The 21,613-nt window shown below is 38.6% G+C and overlaps 1 protein-coding gene across 14 annotated transcripts in view; it reads right to left on the reverse strand.

Moving 5' to 3' along the window:
- Positions 1-20,944, reverse strand: part of smoc1 (SPARC related modular calcium binding 1) — a 51,522-nt gene extending 30,578 nt beyond the window's left edge. For all 14 annotated transcript variants that reach the window (XR_004019032.1, XR_004019033.1, XM_030718500.1 and 11 more), the window contains exons 1-3: positions 20,555-20,944; positions 1,849-2,011; positions 1,223-1,294 (exon numbers count right to left, since the gene is read on the reverse strand). Coding sequence is in view for 12 of the 14 variants with exons in the window: in XM_030718500.1 (XP_030574360.1) it covers positions 1,223-1,294; positions 1,849-2,011; positions 20,555-20,656 (337 nt within the window). In the remaining 2 variants the exon portion in view is untranslated. The remainder of the gene's footprint in view (positions 1-1,222; positions 1,295-1,848; positions 2,012-20,554) is intronic.
- Positions 20,945-21,613: the final 669 nt, after the last annotated feature.

Consider the following 21,613-nt stretch of genomic DNA (forward strand, 5'->3'; position numbering starts at 1 on the left):
CCACTTTTTACAAATATTTTTCCTGGATAAATAAAAATTTTAAAAAGTCTTCTCTGGACCAGAAAGGAGACAGACGTGATGTCTCCTTCAGTGCAAAAGACTGACAAGGCCAGAACGGGGTGGTGATGTCAATGAGAAGGACAGGAATGCACAAATTTATAAATCATAGTGTTGAGAAAATTCTTATAGAATATTGTAGCGCTCATATCTTATGGAAAGAAATAAAAGCAACCCCAAAATCTAACCAAAATAAGTCTGATTTATGTAAATGTAAAAACAACTTCAAGCACAGCAGTTTGTTGTCTTGTGCTTGTCTGAGCTTGTTAGTTGTAACAAAACAGAAATACAGCATATGCACACAGACAAATCTCCCTATGAGAGACTTTGAATAATAAGCTCATGCATGATGTGTTGATTTTAAAGCTAAATGATGAATATGCAGGTCTGCCGGTTAAATCAGCCGCAGCTTTGTGTTTGTTGTTGTTTGCGGTTGTTTGTTGTACTTGTTAGCAATTTATAAGCCTCGTATTCAAATTAATCTGTTGTGTTTAATCTGAATCTCACGCACACTTCAGCCAGTCTTTGCCTGGCTTTGTCATTGTAAACAAGGACTGGTTCATGAACTGCCTGCCTAAATAAAGGAGCAGTTTCATTACAACAGCACAGGCCTGCTGCATTTGCAAAGACTGCGTGAGCTTTGCCCGGCTTTCCTTCCCTTGGCACAACACTGGTATTATGAAACAAAGCCACATATTATCATACAAAGGGAGTCAAATTCATTCCAAAAATGGATTTGGTTGTACTGCTGTTTTCCTAATGGATAGAAGGGGGCTGGGGGAAAAAAGGGGGTAAAATGCCAGGTTTCAACCTTGACTTTAGACCTATCAATCTCTGCTGTTGCTGAGTGGCTGGCATCCAGAGACCGAGGAACTGTGTGATCCTGGTCTGTTAAAACTTACACGGCTACACAGGCAGAAAATTAAAGACATCTTTTCATTTAGTTCCACTTTTCCCAAACTCTGTGTTGTGGCCACAAGCTGCAGTTACTTAAATATGCTTTTTAAGTTTTTAATAAATGAACTTTTTTAGTTTACAGTCCTTAGTGTCCATATGAGGTTATGATGAAGTATTAGACTTTTGCATTTTAGGCTGCTTTGAAGACTGGTGACAGAAATCCATCCCATGCCCTGAATTCAACTGTGTGCAGTGTCACAGTTCTTACCTTTGAGCTCGAGGTCTCTCCCTTCAGATGTGGCAGTCGGTGCTGGAGCCACCGGCAACACCCAGTTTTTACCTGAACGACAAAAAAGTCGCAAAAAGTTCTGTGTGGTTTAGACTGTTAACTCCCTTTTTTTTGTATGCTTTAGTACAACAGTCAGCTGATTTGTTTTGACATTTCAGACCAATCTACCCATTCAAACTATCTACAATGGCAATGCTATGGTATACCATTTGTTTTTTAGGGTGGTTTTCTATGCAGCTCTTCTCCAGCCCTAGATGTAGATCCAGAATTTGAGCATAGCATTAGTGCAGGTAGGCCAAGTTAACCTCAACTGTAATCCTGCAGATCAGCTAATCTTAGTGCCAGCTCACATCAGCCGATGGCTCAGTTGGCAATATCCACCTGGCAAATGTTATACAGAGCGTGCTATTTAAGTTGTCAGCCCACAGTTGCTGTGCCACTGCAAGCCGCTTTGCAACCAACCTCCATCCCAACTCCTCTCATTAATGCTGTACCTGACTTAGTGTCATATGTTGTGTGTCTGGTTATAGAATAGCTCTGTGTATCTGCAGAAAAGATTTTGTTAGCGCGTCATTATAGATTCCTAACCAGAGTTTAGCTCTCACCTCGACAACGACCTCGGTGTGCCAGTGTGAGTGTCTTGTCTTTGCAGCGCGCCTTCTGCAATTCACAGTTGGACTCATAACTCCGCCCATCTGAACCACACACCGGCTTCCCCGTCCGTGAGCAGGCGATCCCACAGTCTCTGTCTCTGTCTCCAATCAGCCACTGCAATGAGAAATGCAGCAACATGTTACGTAGCATAACACTGGTGCAACACATGATTAGCTCACTTCAGGTTTTATATAACAGGACAGATACATTTTGAGATTAGTGAGTTTGGAACTTTTTTGTCATTCCTTGAAAAATTGGTTTGTTCTTACTTTTTGGCTACTTCTCTTTCTAGCTCCCCTGTGTCTGAACAAAGGCAGCATTCAGCTGAATCTGAGATTATGCCAAACTAACGTACAAATTGGACTCATGGGTCACTTGCCCATTTTGCCTAAAACATTTCTGTGTTTCTCAAACACTTGTCAGCTGCTTCCTTGCATTGTTTAGGCCGCCATAATGAGATTGTGTGAGCCTGTTTTGCACTTGACCTAGAGGCTAATTTATCTAATTGATCTTTGGCCGAAGACAAGTTCAACCTTTATTAAGTTTCAAAGTAGCCAAATCACACTCTGTGCAATAGGAATCTTTCCTCCCCCTCTCCCAAGATCACTCATGATCTATTAGTGAGTCGATTATACTGTACTGTTGGAAGACGGCCTTCTCTCTGACAGCAGTAATGGTCCTTGGCATTGCAGCAGCCTCAAATATATTTAGGCACTAAAGGATTTCAGGGGAGTACAAACTTTGCCAGAAGGATGGAGTTGTGCATTAGTGAGTGACGAGAGTAGGTGTGCATTGAGCAGCTACAGAATCCTCTGCTGTGAGAAGTGTCCCAGTAGTGTACCTGAGCCAACTCTTGTTGAAATTATTTTCACGATTCCAAAAAGAAAACCCAAGAAGCACGTGAACTGTCTCATTTCGCTGGTGATAATTAAACTCTTTTTCTTTATCATAAGCACATTTTTCATAAAAGCCAAAACATGGGAAAAAAATGTCATGCAAGTGAAATCTTTTCTCAAATGTGTTTCATACCCAAGGTCTCTAAAGTGACTAGAAGAGGTTTGGTTGAGTCCAACACAGCATTAAGAGCAGGTACTGTGTGTAGAAGGTGGTGGAAAATGAGACGTTCCCAGAAACAAAGGACACAATTTTCCATCCTTCACTTGCCAAATCTTATCAGAGAATCTGAGGCCATTTTCAAAGTGATCTACATTGAGCTTGCATGCTTCTCCCACCCCACCCCGCAGCCCCAGTCCTCAATTTCAAAACGCATTTTTAAAAAATTTATTTTGAAAAACATTAAAAAATGTTGCTTGGAGACAGATTTTCTCTGAACATAAAATCAGGCAGACTTGAACAAAGTGTAGATTGTAACTATGCCAAACCTCTGATGTCATGAATGAGCTGGTACACAACTGGATCTCATCTACAAACCAGAAGTTTTCATCAAACATGCTCTAAACAGATCAACTCCTCTGTGCTTTTGCATTGGTGTTACTGTTGTTATAGAGTGAGAAAGCTTCACATTTTATTTTTACTGTAGTATTAAGTTTATACTAAAATCTATCACGTTTCACATGAAGATCTTGAGCCACCCCTCATTTCTTTATTATTTTGCTAGGACAATGGGAAATTGCTGCAGCAATTTCCTGAAACATAAATGGAAATACAGTATATAAGGAAAAACCAGAGTTTGTAGAATTCTAATGAGCTTCAAAGTCAATATTTGGTGTGACCACCTTTATTCTTAGGCAGCTTTCTTGTAGTTTCTTTAAGCAGTCTTCAGGAATAGTTCTTCAGGCTTCTTGAAAGACATTCAAAGCTCTTCTTTGGATGTTGGCTGCCTTTTGTTTTGTTCTCTGTCGAGAGGATCCTCCACTGCTTCATTCCATTGTGTCTTTTTCTATCTCAGTATGTTTTTACTGCATTGGCAGTGTGCTTAGAAACACTCTTGCTGAATAATGAAGCTGCTGCTGATCAGACTCTTTCCAGATGATGCTGCATGGTAGATCAAAATCTACGGTGCTTTTCTGTGTTCATTATTCCGCCAGTTTGGCAAGACCTTCAACACTGAAATGCAGCCCCAAACCATGACAGCGCCTCTACCGTATTTTACAGATGGCTGTGGACACACATTACTGTACCTGTCTCCTGACTTCCTCCGTGCACATCAATAACTACTGAACCAAAAATTTCTAATTTGGATTCATCACTCTGTAAGACCTGTTACCACTGATTTTGCAAAGGTACAATTTAAAATTGTTCTTTGCTAAGTTGTCTGTTAACACAACACTGGTTAATCCCTTTAGTGAGGTGCATTTTTTATGCTTGAAAACAAAAATTAACAAAAAAATTCCTCTGAAAATGGTCAGATGGATGGACTGAAAATGAGTATGCAGCCAATCTAAAAAAAAAATACAAAAAAACAAAACAAAAGATTTTCAGAAAGCCTGAAAAACTGTTACTCAAAACCACTTTAAAAAAATTAGAAGAAAGTCTGGCTCCTTGGAAGCAAAATATAAAGAAAATGAAGGGTGGCTCAAGACTTTCGGATAGTATATTCTACAGAAAAACTGTGAAGCACAAAATATATTTTAAACATATGCAGTCAAGCTCCGTAAAGCCTAAATTATACTCACTTTTTTACAAGGAGTTATTCTTTATCTTACTTTCTTGCATACTGTGAGTCCACTCAGGGGACACATACTTAATTGGCTCCCTTAATGAGTTGTAACTGTCCAGAAAGGTTTGCTAGCTCAAAACAAATTTCCTCATAGTTGTGGATTTGCAAAGTTCAACACTGGCCCAAGGCAGCACTTGGGCACAGCATTGCTTTGGGCTAAATGCTAATTATGTAGTTTAATGTTTAATGTGTTAGGATGCTAATATTTGCTAGCGCTAAACAGGTCATAAACCACAGTACTGAACAAACTGTGACCTAATTGTGACACAAGGTAACAAGGGGGATAAATGAGATATTACAGTGAATCCAGAGGGGATAATTAATGTCCATCCAAATTATGGTAATTGTTGTTGACGCTTTAAAAAAATAAATACATAGCCATCCCTTGGCTATGTATGGTGTTAAAAAGTGAAGTATCACTCAGCCACAGTGGCAAAATTCTCTTACTACTTGAATTTTATATTCTTTGTCATCATCTGGCTGATATTTCTTTCTCTTCAGTGACCTGGAAAGAAAACAGGATTTTAAACTTGTTATAGTCTGCAGTACAAAGCCAAAACGTGGTAAGGAAAATGAGACGCAGGTCAGAAAATCATCCATTTACAGTCTCTGCGGTTTTTTTTACTCTACAGATACAAAACCATCTTTGCCAGCGCTGACAGTTATGACAGTCAAGAACATAATTTTTAAATCTCAGCATTTTAATCCAAAACTGAGACCCAAATTCAAAAAACAAAATATCTGCCAAACGGTGAGTTAATATCACCAGTGTCCAATGCAAATCAACTGGTTTCAAGACTACGTGGAGCGTTTTCTTCATATTAATGAAGAGGACTGAGATTTTCTGGCTTTTTTTTTTTTCTTTATAGCTTCATTTGGAAAATTGGAAAATCATTTTACTCCATTACAAAATATTTAACTGTACCTAGAAAATCAGATTTTATTATTAAGTTGATTGTTTGGGCATTTTCTTTTTCCATATTATTGAAATGATCACAGCTTCGGATACTCCAGTATTTGCTATCTTCCCTGAAATAGAAAAAGCTACCGGAGGTTATCAGCCAGATAAATCAGAAGCTAAGGTCAGAGGGTGATGAAAACAAAGTTTAGGAAAATGTTCTGAAGCTGGATTGTCACAGATTTAATCCCTTCCAAACATTGTGTCTTGTATCCAGCTTCTGAACAAAGACATAAATGTCTGGCTCCTCAAACTCTTTCAGTTAAATGTCGATACTTCCCATGCAGAAGAACCTTCGAGGTGAATTGAAATTCAAACTAAAGGATTAATACTTCAGTGAGACACAAATACAGCTTGCCATGCCACGAGAATATCTCTAGAACATGGCAGAGAGTTTAATGTGATTCCAGCCTCGGCACTGAACTGTTAGAGAGAGAAACTCTTGTCAGATAGCGCAGAGTAAAACTAAATCATGACGCACCTCTACATGAGAAAGCACAGACAGGGAGAAAAACGTGGCACATCATTTAAAGTTTTAACTTGTGTGTCTTCCTCTTGGCTTTGGTCAAGGACAGCAATCATTCAGTAATTGGAAAAAAGCATGTATCTGCATTATATCGTTCTTTTTTCCAGAATAACCAGACATATGACTATTATTCATTATCCAGGTAGAGAGCGACCACGTCAACTTTCTTTTTAAGTTTTAGAAAAGGAAAGAGCGGTTACTTGTTTCTTCCACAGGAGAAATTATAAAAAAAATAGTCTACTGGCCTGAGCCAAAGGACTGTGGATGGAAAGCAGTTTGTCTATGTGGTGAACTGTTAAACTGGTACATCACTATCCAAAGCAAACCATTTAAAAATATATATATATATTTAGCTCTATCCAACTTTACCTCCAGGTTAAAAGCAAAAGAGTCTGGCCTCTGCCCACAGACTGACCTGTCCTCCCCATCACTGACTCACAGGCTTAATGGATGCAGCCACTCTACCTCCACTGTCATAATAAAGCGTTAAATCACAGATTTTGAGACAGCATTGTCTGGTAAGGGGAAATAAACATTTCTACCAAGTCTCCCACATTTCTTACTCATACTGTCCCACCCACAGACTCGTCTCTGGCAAAGGTGAAAGCAGACACTGAAGCAGATCATAAGACATCTCCCAATTTATGGTTGAGAGTAGTTTTATTTTAATTTTTTTTTTTAATAAAGTACTCTAAAAGGGTAGGAAACCATGACTCAAGCAGTAAGTGGAACATTTTACCCATTGTTTGGCTCTCAATGTGACAGCATATAAATTTATCAAGTGTGAATTATTGTTCAGTATGTTTCAAGTAGCACTTTAAATTCTAAGATAAACTAAAAGCACATCGCAGAGAGCACTGCTGTGTGTCACTCTTTGAGCTTTATCAGCATCACAGCGGTGTCTTCACGGTAAGTTGGTAACTAGTCGGTGAAATGCATTCCTGGAAAGTTAACATAAGGTATGTACAGGTACTTACACCAATCAGCCAAAACATTAAAATTGCTGACAGGCGATCGTCTCGTTGCAGCGCAAAGTCCTGCTCGGAAACCATTAGTCCCGACATTCACCAACCTTAAAACGCCCCGCATACCGATCTGATCAAGCATCCACTAGATGCACAAGAACAGGCTTGCAAACAACAGAACCCAAAGGAAACATCATCAGTTAACTTCCCAGAGTGACTTGAAATGATTGATACCGCTCTCTTGTCTCTGTGCCATGAAGCCTCAGCCAGCAGCTGACTCGTTACTGATGAAATCCTTTTGATGAGCTTCGTAATGTACTTTGTTTCATTTTTAAATGAATATTAATTACTGTTTCACACACCCTAAAGCCCATAACATATATTTGGCAATGAATGGTTTTACAGTACTGTGCAAAAGTTTTGAGCCAACCCTGATTTCTTTATATTTTGTTAGGACAATGAGAAATAGGTGCAAAGATTTACTGAAGCATGTGCAAACACTCAAATGCAGAAAATTTACAAAAACAGAGTTTGTACAATTCTAACAAGCTTGAAAGTCAACATTTGGTATGACCATCTTTATTATTCAACACAGCCTGAACTCTCTTACACAATCGTTCCTGTAATTTCTTTAAGTAGTCTTCAGGAATAGTTCTCCAGGCTTTTGAAGGACATTTAAAGCTCTTCTTTGGATGTTGGCTGCCTTTTGTTCCATTCTCTGTCAAGATGTCACGCTCCGGGCTCTGGAGAGGCCAATCCTTGACTGATCCATTGTGTGTTTTTCTATCAAGGTATACTTTTACTGCATTGGCACTGTGTTTGGGATAATTGTTATGCTGAGATTGGTTCATCCCTTGAGTTTGTGCCTTTGTTATACTTTCATATACACTTTTTATACACAGGTCATTGTTAAGTGGTTTAACAAACCAAAAACACATTTGTCTAAAAATGGTTATGTATGAGGACTGGACTAATAATGAGTGAAAAAGCAGCCAATGTCCAAAGAAAAACTGAAAGACCTTCAGAAAGCCTGGAGAACTATTGCTCAAGGCCACTAGAAAAGATTACAGGAAAATCGAGCTCCTTGGAAGCAAAATATAAAGAAATGAGGGGTGGTTCATTTCTGCAGTACTGTAGATTTAAACAACCACCTGAAAAACATCTAGCTTAACAGAGAATAATGAGTCAAACCCTTTAGAAAGAAGATCAAAAAGTCTGTAGCATGCTAAACTCTTTCTAATCTAATCTAATGAGTGCTTTCTTTCACAGTAATGTCTCAAACTGTCTTAAACAGTGCCTCTGATTTCGATTCCTCACATCAGTTTTTCACTATAATCAATGTGAACATGCTGCATATTTAAATACTGTCAAATTAATGAATATTACTTAGTATGAAAAAACAACTCTCTTAACCAATAAAACTATAAGTGAGGTTTGCCTTTTAGCACCGGACAAAATTTCAGCCCTTAACCTTCAGGAAAGTTCATTCCTGAGATCTCCAGCTTACCAACTACTATCTGAATTGTTCTGATGTGATTAACCCCACGGATCACACAGCCTAAAGAAGTTAAAACAAACATTAAGAGTTATTTTCAGTCACTGCCTGACCCAGGTCTGTGTGACAGCGATCAGCTGATACAGTATAAACCAGGCTGACAGGACATGGCATTATCTCCTGAGGAAAAACAGCCCCAACTGTTAGGCCAGTAATGGCTGGGGTTGACGCCCCGTAATTAAAACCAAACAAACACATCTAAATTAAAAACGCTAACATGTAACTGGAACTGTTAAGGAACAAGCATAAGTCAAAATAGCATTTATTGCCTAAATCTTTTGCTGCAGATCATTTTGCAAACATTTGATAATAGCGCAACAGACAATACTCAAAGATTTATAGAGGAGCCACATCGCCAAACATAATGGAGTATTATATACATCCCTGAGTAAATAATCTGACTTTAACAACCACTCAGAGGAACTATCTTCAATTTCCAGAGGAGAACTAAAAGAAATGCATAATTTTTTTGTTCCTTTAATAGACAGAGAGACAGCTTATAAATTCCCTTACATTATGAGGATGTGAGATCCTCCTTTTCCTGATGGACCACCAAAGAGATGAAGTGAAAGATTAGCTGAAGGTAAAACACCAGGGGAGTTACATGAAGGTTTGGTTCTGACATCTTGACCGGAAAACAATGAGCACTGAGATTCTCACATTTAACAAGCCACATTCCCCCAACACACACAAGTACACAAGCTCACACACGCATCTAAGTCAGAATAACACAGATCCCTGAGCCCTCTCTCCGCCACTCATAAAATAAGTGAAATGCAACCCCATTGTGCAACCATTACAGCATTAGCAAAATGGGCTTTTTTACCATCACTGGCAGGGAGTCCAGCCCAACCCACAGGAGTGGAACAAGAAGAAAGAATATGATTAGAAAATGATCATTTTTATATATGCATGCTGAAAGGGCTGAATGGAGTAAAATGTTGGCTATGTGAAACAGAACCAAGGCAGTAGGTAATATACAGATTATATCAACAGTAAATGTTTTTATTTAGTATAACTCATTTCTTTGGACAGATTAGTTTAGTATAAATGGCTGAGCCCATTTTCACCTCTATCAGGTAATGCTTTAATGGGGAACAGACTTGCTGAAGTTTTGTTTAACAACAACTTAGCTGATTTATTTCCCAGATTTAATAGAGCTGTGATGACGTAAATGAACCGAAGGCTGCACAGCACAACACTAGCAGCATACTTACTGTGTTTTATTTATAGCTTTTATTCTCAGATGCGGTACTGTATGTGCCTAAATGTGTGCACCACCAAAATTATTGCACTCAAAGTGAACAGATCATAAACAACGGATCTAAACAGAGGCATTAGAACCAGAGATATTGTCTTTTTCATTCCCTGGGTTTGTCTTCCTTGTCAAAAACTGGTGCCTACATTACCCATGGAAACACAGGATGAGCATGCAAACTCCACACAGAATAGCCCAGACCAAGGTTCAAACCATGAATCCTTGTGGCAACAGTGCTAACCACTGCACCACTGTGCCACCTTATAAGTTAAGCTCAGAATGGTACTTGATGAAACCCCTCTGTAGAAACCTTCAGAATTTTTTACAGGTATAAAGCTAGAAAGTTTATCCATCTGCTGCTAAACTCAATATTTGTGGTTCCACATCAGTAAAGTTACATAGAGGGTATGAAGACTCATACTCTGGAGCTATGTGTTGTTAAAAAAAAAAAAAATCCATATATTTTTATTGTAAGATATTGTTTATGGGCAGAAAAAAAATAAAAACCTATCCCGTGAAACGTTCCCCAAGCAAGTGCATTATATTAAGAAAAGTATTTTTATATTTGATATTTGATATTTAATCTTAGATTAAATACACAAATAATTATGTAATAACTATGGTAATCATATACTAATTTGCATAGATATCAATATACAGCATTTTAGTAAGATAAAACTAACATGAAGACAGTCAAAGCAGAATATGTCTACAATGATAGTGGACACAATACACCTGTGCTTTCGCCACTGTGCAACTTTTACACATTTATATGTGTGTAAAACCAATAAACAGTGGTTCTCATTCATTAGTGTGAAAATCTGTTGGAACACTTTTAAAAACTGATCACAGTGAACATTAACATTTTTTTAAGCTGCCTGGCATTTTATGATGGTTTGAACAATAGAAAACTGCATTCAAGTTTCTAAAACATAACAGCGGTTCACAAATTACAAATATAGAAAATTGCAAACAGCTGAGGGCTTGGTTTAACAGGAACACTGCTTTAAAATCCAAAATTAAAAAGATTTTCTTCGAAAACATGATTGTTTGATTTGAGGAACTAACACTTACTGAGCGAATTTACTGGTATGGCCCGTGGCTTTGCCACTATCAGCTGTAGTTTGCAACAATGAGCTGCGGCGTGTTTGTGTGTTTCTTTGTTATGTGGAAGACTGCATAAAAATTCAGCTTTTGAGTGTTTGTTTAAAAGCCTTCATGAGCTGCCAGGAGAGATAAAGTTTCAAACCTGCAGTCAGGCCTTCCAGTAAGCAAGATGTTGCACTTGAGGCTGATGTTACATTTGGAAGTCACTGCCTGTAATGGTGTCACTGTTAAAACTGTGAAATATAACATACCAGTGCACTGAAGATATTTAATACTTCTGTGTGGTTTCAGATTTTTACTGCCAGCACTCTGCACTTTTCTTCCCAAATAACTGTAGAGAAAAGAGCACATTAACAAAAAAAGGACAAGAAAATTTGTAGTGCTGACATGTTTAAAGACGTTTCAGTGTGATTAGGCATCATTGACATCAATCTCCGTATGTGCTTTCCAGAAAATCTCTGCATGTTAATTAGAGATGATATTTTCCAGAGCCGCTTGTTCTGTCACAGAACAGAAGGTGATATGTTAGTTATGTAGCTGTCAAAACTGCCTTAATTATGAGATTTGCAAACTTGTAAATCATACACAGAAAACATATTTTGGATATTTGGCTGTTTAGTTTGTGTAGAATTGCAGGCAGTGCAATACAAATACAGGCTGCAATATGGTTGTAATTATACAGCACAGTGGTCCAAATTTTGCCAGCTTCACTCATTCTTTTTTCCCTGATTGAAACATACAGTAGTCAATAATCCTAACTCTTTACTTGGAAAAGCCCACTCTCACTTTTTTAAAACAAGGGTTAACCTCAGCTCTTACCCTATCACAAGAGATGGTTACATCAGATTAACTAACAGCACCATGCACCTTAACATGAATGACATCACTGCTTCTAAGGAAAAGGCTTTTGCATGCACAGATGGATTCATTACAGCCTGGGCTGCATCAGTGTATGTGTGTGTGTGCAAAACAGCGAGAGGGAACTCTGTGTGCCAGCTCCACGCTAACGTGTGATGGGCTCATTATACCCTTTGGGCATAACAACAACAAACAATACAACAACACCAACTCATATATAAAGACATACATGCATGGCCATCTAATGCATCCCTCTGTCATTAATCATCAGGTGTTTTGGCATTCCCTCACTGGGAAATAACGGGATTAGTCAAATGGAGGAAAAGGAGGATGAAAGTGAGCCAACCACAGAGGTAACGAGCCAATGAAAGTTGTCCACCAAAGTCAGAGTTAATTGTGTACTGTTGTGGGCTTTTAACAGGCAGAGGTAATCACTTTTGTCCGATAATTAGCATTTAGTTTTCAGGAAATCTATAAAGTGAATGCCATCCGTCATGCTGTTTGAATTAACACAAAATGTTTTAAAAAAAACAGTGTCGAAAATAAAAGGAATGTATGAAAAGCTACATCATGCTTTTGCCCCTTCTTTCTGAGGTTTGTCTTGAAAAAGAAACAACTGCAACTGACCAATTTTAGTGTAATGCTTTAAACGGCTCGAGACACAATTTTAACATTCTGTGGACTGGAAGGCTTTACAGGAGGTGGACAACTTGTCTGTGAGCCATCCACAGCAGGAGGAACCGACTGGGTGTAAGATATTATATCTCAGCAAGAATCCCTATGAGTCAAAAACTCAAGCTTCACTTTGCTTTAAATACCTGGTTTCTGATTTTTTTTTTTTCTACTTATGGCACTGTATTGCGTCATCAAGAGCAGATACCCTTGATATTGTCATATGAGCACAGCAGCCCCACCTACCTGCAGCTTAAAATGTAAAATTTTTGTGAAGGGCAGCCAATCAGAAGAAAATCACCTTAAAGTTAAGGCGGCACTGGTGGTTGCTGACCATCTGGCAACCAGCAGTGCCGCACAGAAAACCTCCTTGCAATTGCTTTGGTTACTAGCAGATTGTCCTTGATGCTTATAGTTTGCATGGAAGATGCCAACTTGTGAAATGAAGGACTACAAAGAACTGAGATGAAGTTTCTGCCTCTAAGACCCAAAACAAAGAAAACCGGCAACTTTACAGCTATCACACATTATAAATGGGAAAAACAGCCCTGACTTTCTGTGGGTTTGTCATGAGCAACTACATTTCAATTACTGCTGTTAATATAAAAATATAGTTGCCTCAACACATCACTTAAATGAAGTCCAGTCGATTCAGTAAAGAGCCATAAAGAGCTGACAATTCACATTTTCTCACCATCCTGAAATCAGATTTCCCCTTGATGATGGTCAGGACAAATATACACGATTAATGAATGTGGAAACCATCCTTATTTTCCTTTTGAAGTGGTGTGAAGAAATCTAAATCAAAGTTTAAGTAAGAAGGGGGGAGACATGTTCTTCCTTTTCGGAAATGGCCCTAAATCTGATTAACAACATTCCTTGTTTGTCACTAATGCTACATCCTGGCTAAAGAACAGTCAGCTGTCTCTGCTGTTCCCAGGAAATGTGTGTGTATGTGTGTGTGTGTGTGTGTGTGTGTGTGCCCGTCACACATTACAATAGATTCCATGTCGCCATTGCATACTAACGCTGAGACCACACACTCACTTAAATCAAAGGAAACTTAAATATGAGGCAGAGCAGAAGCTAATCTGCTGAACCAGTTTGATAGGGAAGAGGAAGTGTTTCTGCCGTCCTGATAATCAGAAGGATTACAGAGAGCCATAACTCTTTCAACAAGCAGTCTTCCTCTCAAACAAGAGCCTGTGGTTGTCACTATAATGCCAAATTTACATAGAGCAAGCTTCCATACTGGGATAGATTTCATAAATGCAAACACGCCCTACAAAGTAAACTGATCACGATCTGCAAAAGAAAAGAGAGGCCGAATTAAGCAGCGGTGATCCGTGAGTGGAGCTCACTGGACTGATTCTCAGAACAGGCTTAAGACTGCTTTTCATTATACTGATTAGAATGCCCTGAAATTGAGCATGAAATACATCTGATGATCATGCAATCATGAGAGGGAATCAACATATGTAAGCAATTTGCTTGGTCACTTATTGAGTCACCCTTAAAGCAATCTGTTAGTGTCAATGAGATATAGATGGAGCCTAGGTGTTTAGTCATAAGAGCCCTTGGCTTATGAGTGTGTTTAAAATCAGAGTTTTCCATAAAGGTTTGTTAAATCATTTGTACTTCATCAACATACCTTCCATGCGCAGACACAATAATGGATAATGCTTTTGGCTTTGCAGCACATTTCAGGATCCACCGCCTACGAGAATCATTTTGGATTTTGTGTTTCCATCGTCATGAGCCAGAACAATCCAGCATGGTGTTCTGGCACTTTTGATTAATGTAAAAATTATGATGATTGGCTGTTACATGCTTAGCAAGTTCATTTTTCTTGTCCTGCAACTGATGCCGTGGAGGTAATCACTCAACAAATCAGAAAGTAATCACCTCACAGTGCCACTCCTACACCCAGAACCCACATTACAATTTAGTAAAATTATCCTTTTGCAATTAAATTGAAGTTGCAGAGGTTTTCCCTTCATGCACCTCACAAAATGAATACAAATAAAACAATCTATGTCTTTATTCATTTCATGTGTGCATGTACTGGATAAGTCAGCAAATTTGGAGTTGTGGTACTTACACTCAGTTAACTACAGAAAACTTGAGAAGCTTAAATAATATCAACAAACACACAAATTGTTTTCAGCATGCAGCTTGGCTTATCTGTCTGCTGTTGCAGTTGAATTTACGTTCACAGTCAGGAAGTACGTTATTAAGGTTAGTGTGCATTAACTTTAATTTCAGAGATGGAGAAAGATGGCAGACAAAGAGAACAGAAGCAGAGGAACACATATTACTTATAAGGAAATTTAAGGCTTACATAAGCAATGTCAATGATTTAGATTGTTTTTTTAAATTGTATGTATGTTTTTTTGGTGATTTAACCTTCGAGTGACTGGGTGGGATCATTTATGTCCCCAGACAAATAATTACATGTACTATTGTTATATATATATATATATATATATATATATATATATATATATATATATATATATATATATATATATATATATATTTTTTTTTTTTTTTTTTTTTTTTTTTTTTTTTTTTTTTTTTTACAGGAGAGTTATATGAGGTCATTTCTTCATTTTTCTATATATAGGCTTTTATTTTATTCTAATTTTCCACTTCTAATCACTACATTTTAATGTTTTGGGGTGAACTATGGCTAACCCATTTTTGCATAAAAATAATTGAGCCATAATAACTATATTAGAAGATTTTAGAATATTTGCCATTTGTATTCCTGTATATGGCCATAAATGTCTTTCCTCTGTCATTTTTGCCACTAAAATATCCTATATGAACAAAAGTACCTGGATACCTCAGCTGTGGAAACTCGTGCCATGAAGCTCCTGGCCCACAGTTTATTTGCTGATCTTAATGCCAGAACAGGTTTGGAGGTTGAATCAGCAGAGCATTGGCAATTTTTACACACTGGGCGCCTCAACACTGGGTGACTGCACTCTGTAACTTCATGTGGTCTGACACACTATGGCTGAGTTGCTGTGGTTCCTAAATGTTTCCACTTTGCAATAATACCACTTACAGCTGATTGTAGAATATCTAGGAGGGACAAAATTGACTTGTAGCAATGGTGGCATCCTATTACACTATCACAAACATTTATAAAGGCAAATGGCGAGGTACTTGATTTTATATACCTGTGACAAAGGGACTGAAAACACCTGAATTCAAAGAATAAGAGGTGTGGCCCAGTGCTGTTGTCCTTATAGTGTAGCATGGCCACTGTGTGAGAATACTGAAGAGTTCAAACAAGTGCAGGTTATATAGTTGGGTAGTTTAAAGAAAAGGGACTGATTTGCGTGGTGCACGGCAGGCTGTAGTGTCCACGTTCACTTGTAGGTTAGGTACAGGGTAGCAGCCATCAATTTGAATTTAAGCTGATGCTCTTAAGTAACACTTGCCAAATTCCACTTTTATGGCCCCAGGCTGGAGCAACTTTGATAGAATGATAGCTCATGTAAGATTTGTTAATAGATTGCAGAATGCAGTTAAGTAAATCCACAAGAGCAGTAAACCTCAATGCCAACAAATCCACTCGGAGTACACACCAATTTAATTTAAGGTGAGTTATTTTTCTCTATTGCACCACTAGGGTGGTGCTCCACCTCCCAGATCCACACTAACCCTTGATTAACACTAGCGTAATCATGCAAATGTACTTTACCATACGACAAAAGAACCCCAAACCACAAGCTTCGTCATCAATGACTGTGTGCCGGGATTCTTCCCTTAACTGCCTAATCAGAAACTGCTGTTGAGCAGTCAGTACAAAGTTAATCTAAAAGGTTTGTACTTCATGACTTCTCTTCACAGACGACGGTGAAACCAAACTATGACCTTATCACTTTGCCAGGAATCTTTTTTCCCCTCATAAAGACTAAATGGGGAAATGTGTGCTGCACATCTGCATGATTATGGTCAACAGCTCTTCTTCATATGCAGCTCAGTGGTTCATTATGGTTAAGGAACAAACTTCGCACTCTGTCCTTGATCTCTTTCAATTATATATGTGTCACCTGTTTTCTTTGTTATGCAGATTTTATCTCTCTAGTTCTAATTATCCCACATTTATTAACTGTTGACTACTTCTTCTAACTATTTTCTGTTAATCCCTTTGACAACTTCAAATCCAATTTTAATTGTTGCTAAGCACCGCTTTATTATATTCTAAGAGAATAAAAGTAGAAGTAAATAAACTTCTTTTATTATTTTTATTAATCAACAATTCTGCTTTTATTTTCAGTATGATGTATTTTACTGATGAAAAGGCATAAAGGTTACAAATGGACCTTGTTAAAATATTTCAGAACAATATCTTTTTTTTTTTTATCTAGTTAATATCTAGTTAAGTTTGCTTTTGACAACTTTTGCTTTATTAGTTGAGAGAGAGCTTTCATAATAAGACTACATGGCTTTTGTTTGCTATGGGTTTTACTTTCACTACTTATATTATCAAACCTGCAGTTCTCATTTGAACAGCTGGCCTGAATACTGACAAAATCACTGCATTTGTTGTCTTTCTTCATCTTTGATTTATTCTGCTGGTGTCCAGCCTCTTGTTGATGCTTCACTTTTTATCTTAATGTGTTTAGATTTGATTTCATCAAGCTGCTTCTTGTAGAGGAAAATAAATCTGACATACGTAACTATTGCCTTTATGATTAGAACTTTAAGGTATGAAGACAGATATTTAAAGACAAAGCTAAACTGATGTTAATTGTATAAACTCAGTAATAATGTCTCTCGTGTATCAATTTTTTTCTTAATCTGCCTCTGCTGCCCTTAGTGTCTGAATTCTTCAGTTTCCCCATATTCTTTCTGACAACCTCCAGATAACAAATATTAATTTGATGATTGCTTTTTTTTTTTTCAAACACAAGATAAAACAGAAGATGATTTTTTATTTTTTGTAATGTTCAGAAATACTTTGCACTCTGCAGGTACTGTTAGGAGAATTTCCCTGTGCTAAGAAGGCACGGGACCACGAAACTCGATGCAGTTAATAGTTAAATATAAAATAAATAATATCTAATTTATCAAAATTAAATACTGCACTGAAGTTTAGTCAGCCCTGCAACAGGCTGGCGACCTGTTCAGGGTGTACCCTGCCTCTCGCCCTATGACAGCTGGGATAGGCTCCAGCCCCCCCGCGACCCTTAACAGGATGTGCGGAAGCGAATGGATGGATGGATGGATGAAGTTTAGTCACTTCTGTTTTCATGTTTAAATTTTTCTTTCACTTAAAACAGGCCAGTTCTTGACCTCCATTCCTTTGTACGCTGTAAGCATAATTAAGACTACACGGCTCACTACACAGGCACCTGCACCCATACACTGCATGCATCAACACACACACACGCAGACCACTCACACCTGCACTGTTGCTGTGATCTACCTCACACCAATAAAAAGTCTTTCCTGCTTTTGAACCAGGACTCTACTTTCCCATGCTGAAGGTATGCAGTCTTGGTGCTTTGCTGCTTAGGCTGTCTGTCTCTTTGTTTGTTTGTTTTGTTGTTTCTTTTTTTAAATTTTAAGAGTCTTCACTGATGCTGTCACTAAAGAATGCAAGCAGACTGTCCCATAGCATCCCAAACCTATGGGCAACCTGAGAATGACAGGTTGATTTGATGAGGGGAATTAAGGGTACAGAGCTGAGCATTTATAATTTTGGAACACACCTCCCACTGGGAAAACTGAATTCTTAGTATTAAATATTTGAGGAAATTATCCCTGCCAACCACCTACCACATGAGATTGATCATTCCTGGTTTTACGGCATTCAAAAATTGTGAAATATCTTGTTGCACTCATAAATAAGGCCAACCCCTTGTGAACTTTAATCCTATCTCTGTAAAGGAAGCATAATTTTTGTTTTAAGGTTCATAAGAAGCAGTTTTAAGGTCCATTACCCTTTTTTATCTAAATAATTTAGACTGTAACTTTTATTTCTACCAAATTCGGCACAAACTGTGTTACTCTAATTTCCTACAATTGATTAAAAATCACACATCCTTAGCACTCAAGGGGTGCTGTTCACCCACTAACTCACCATTAAACTATTGAACTACTCGTCAAAGTTACGCTGTCAAGAATGAAGAGGCAGCCAGGCTTGTCCAAACTGCATTAACAGTCCAAACTGCATTAACTAACTTCAAGATTTTTTTTTTTTTTTAAAGGCTTTCTTTAGTCTCTCAATAACTTGTGTTCCCCAGTTCTGAGGAATGTTGTACTATTGCATCATGGACCCTCCAGAGAAATGAGAAAGGAGCAGGTCTACGCAGTGAAATTAGCTCAGGCATTCACTGCTGATATCAACGTGGAAAGTGGGGGTGTGAATTCTGGTATTACAGCAGCTGTGAGAAATGTTAGAAGTAATCACTATGGAGTGAATGGGGGTGTACAGCAGGCTAACTGTTGCTCCTTGGGGCCTAATCCATGCCAGAAGGAGGAAGAAGTGGATGCAGAGCGAGTTTAATTTGATGGGATAAAGCTGATGGAGATGCTCTTGTTGTTCACTGAACCCTGTTCAGATTTTCAGTGCTTTATCCCCATTTTTATGAAAAGCTTTTGTGTATAAATAATCAAATTTTAGAGAACCAAGAAACTACGTTTTCACATTGGCCACCCTGTGTTTTGGAGTTTATCCAGTGTGATTTTGAAAGGGTTTACTAAAGCTGGTACTGATAGACTTTCACAGTCTGCGAAGTACATAAAATCCTTCAGCTAGAGTTACAACAGGAAGAAAGAACTTCACTACAAAGGGACAGCTCAGATTATCAATCATCATAAATCCAAAAAAAATCCCCTTTGTTTTGATTTCCTAAACATCCTAGCGCATGTAAGCTAATCTGAGAGCAGCCATCTGAATCAGGCCCCAAAATATTCAAAGTAAGCACTGTGTACATACTGCAGTACAACCACACACTCCACTTTGATCCTGTCATTATTTGAACAGTAGGAAAACAGTTATAAAGGGAGCAACAAATAAGTTATTAGGCAAAATTTACTGTGACTCTTTCCAAAGAGCAGTCTTGACCAGAGCATACTGTGTATGGAGGACAGGGGTGGGGGGGGTTCAAAGATGTTGTGAAATAGTTCCAGTATGTGAGAGCATTACATATTCACCCCCTGTGAGTCACCCCTTGCCTCTGACCACAAATATTACAGTGCATCTGTGCACTGAAACAATGGTGTTCCCCTTCACTTCGCATCACTTATTTCCCCCTGTGCCAGGACAGTGAAATGGGTATTTGTAAAGAACCTTGAACAAGCAAAGCAGTGTGTGAGAGACTGGAGAGAGAGAAAAGAAAGAGCTTGAGAGGCATGACAGTAACAAAGATCTGTTCTAGGAAAAGGAGAGAGGACGGGAGCAGGGATGCTGTGGTGAAGGAAAAGCTGAGTAAGCTCTGGTGAGTGATCAGAGTGAAAAGAGAAATTTTCATTTATACTCCATGGCAAATAGGATTTTGCCATCAGTTTCATCTCTTACACTTGTATTGCATAAGTTAGATTTGGCCAAACACAAGGTTGAAACTTAGCATACTGGTGGGATTCAGCTTTACAAACCCAGTTGGAGATGAAGATCGGGGTTTGAGTTGCCATCGCTAAAGAGTGAGATCAGATGAAAACTTTAGGAAGTCTTAAAATTAGACACCAAAAGCCAAGATGCTCATTTAGTCCTCAAATTTCCCCACACAACATGAGTTTGAAAAGGCCTTGAATCTAATGCGAGATGTTGAATTACTTGACTGTTTTGAAGCAAATTGTTGATAAAGGTTGTCTTTCACTGTGCAAAAAAAAAAAAATCTCTACTAAAGGCTCATTAAAGGAAGATCTCAGCATATTTCAGGATTACCAGAAGTCTATTATTTATCCCATTAATTATGTTACCGTTCATTAAGATAAAATCTAGCATTTCTAATCTCTTTGACTCACTTTTACTTTCGTAATTAATGCAAGTATTATGTTTCAAACTGCGACTTCTATGGAAGTGTGAGCCAGCAGACCCACAGGTATGCACTCACCCGTGACCCAGACTTCTGTGCCGACACTTGAGGCAGGTAGCAGAGGAACAGAGGCGCCATAAAGTAAGAAAAGGTAAAAATGAGGAAACTGGACAATAACATAATTGAGCGTCGGTGAGCGCAGAGCGAGGAGCGGCAGGTAGTCTGAGCGCACAGCGTGTCCGTCTGTGACACCGATGATCGACAGGTCCAAACCGAGAAAAAAAACTTAATAACACGCTCCAAAACACTCCTTAACCCTACTTTCCTTCTAATAATTCTCCTTTTTCTACTCTTCCAATATCTATTCACATAGTGCCATGCGTAGGATCAGAAATCAGGACTTGGCGGTCACCATTGTGACTGGTTTTATCCACTGCGGGAGGATCAGCTGTTCATCGCGGCTTCCACAGGTTGAGTCGCGCCTGTATCCATTGCACCTTCATTTAAAAGCAAAGGAGGGAGCAGCGTCGCTAACTGGCACTAGGAGGGCCCAATAGCAGCGGCGGGTGGTGACAAATCCACGCCCACCTCACTCCAAGATTAACTGTCCGCAGAGGAGAAAGAGCTTCTCCGGTTAGTTTGGGGAGAGGAGCAGGAGAGGCAGCAGCTGCAAGAATACTCAGTGTATTATCACGAGTCTTTGAGAGCAGAGACAATAGCCGAGCAATTGTGAGGTCAAATTTTAGGTTCTCATCCCCATTCAGAGACATATAATGCTCCATAATAGCCTAGTATCCTGCTGCCGTGACATTTACCCTGCGTACTTGGGTTACAATGGAAAACATCTATTGAGTAAAGTCAATAGCTGTCACAAGCACTGCAGGGGGGCAGCCTGTGTTTGCAGATTTGGCTGAGTGTGTTGGAGTCCCTGTGTGGGTTTTAGTTGGCAGAGGTTTCATAGGTTGATAGAGCAAAAAACAGCTGTTTGTGTCACTTTATCCCTAATTACTGGTCGTAATTTAACACGTTTTTAAGTGAAAGTGCTTTATTTTCTGCAGGAGTAGCTGTGGTGGAGAGTTTTTTGTTTGTTTGTTTGTTTTTTCAAAATAAACGTGCAAATGGCCATTTGATATGAAG

The sequence above is a fragment of the Archocentrus centrarchus genome, chromosome 22 (assembly GCF_007364275.1).
Source record: "Archocentrus centrarchus isolate MPI-CPG fArcCen1 chromosome 22, fArcCen1, whole genome shotgun sequence".
NCBI classification, from domain to species: domain Eukaryota; kingdom Metazoa; phylum Chordata; class Actinopteri; order Cichliformes; family Cichlidae; genus Archocentrus; species Archocentrus centrarchus.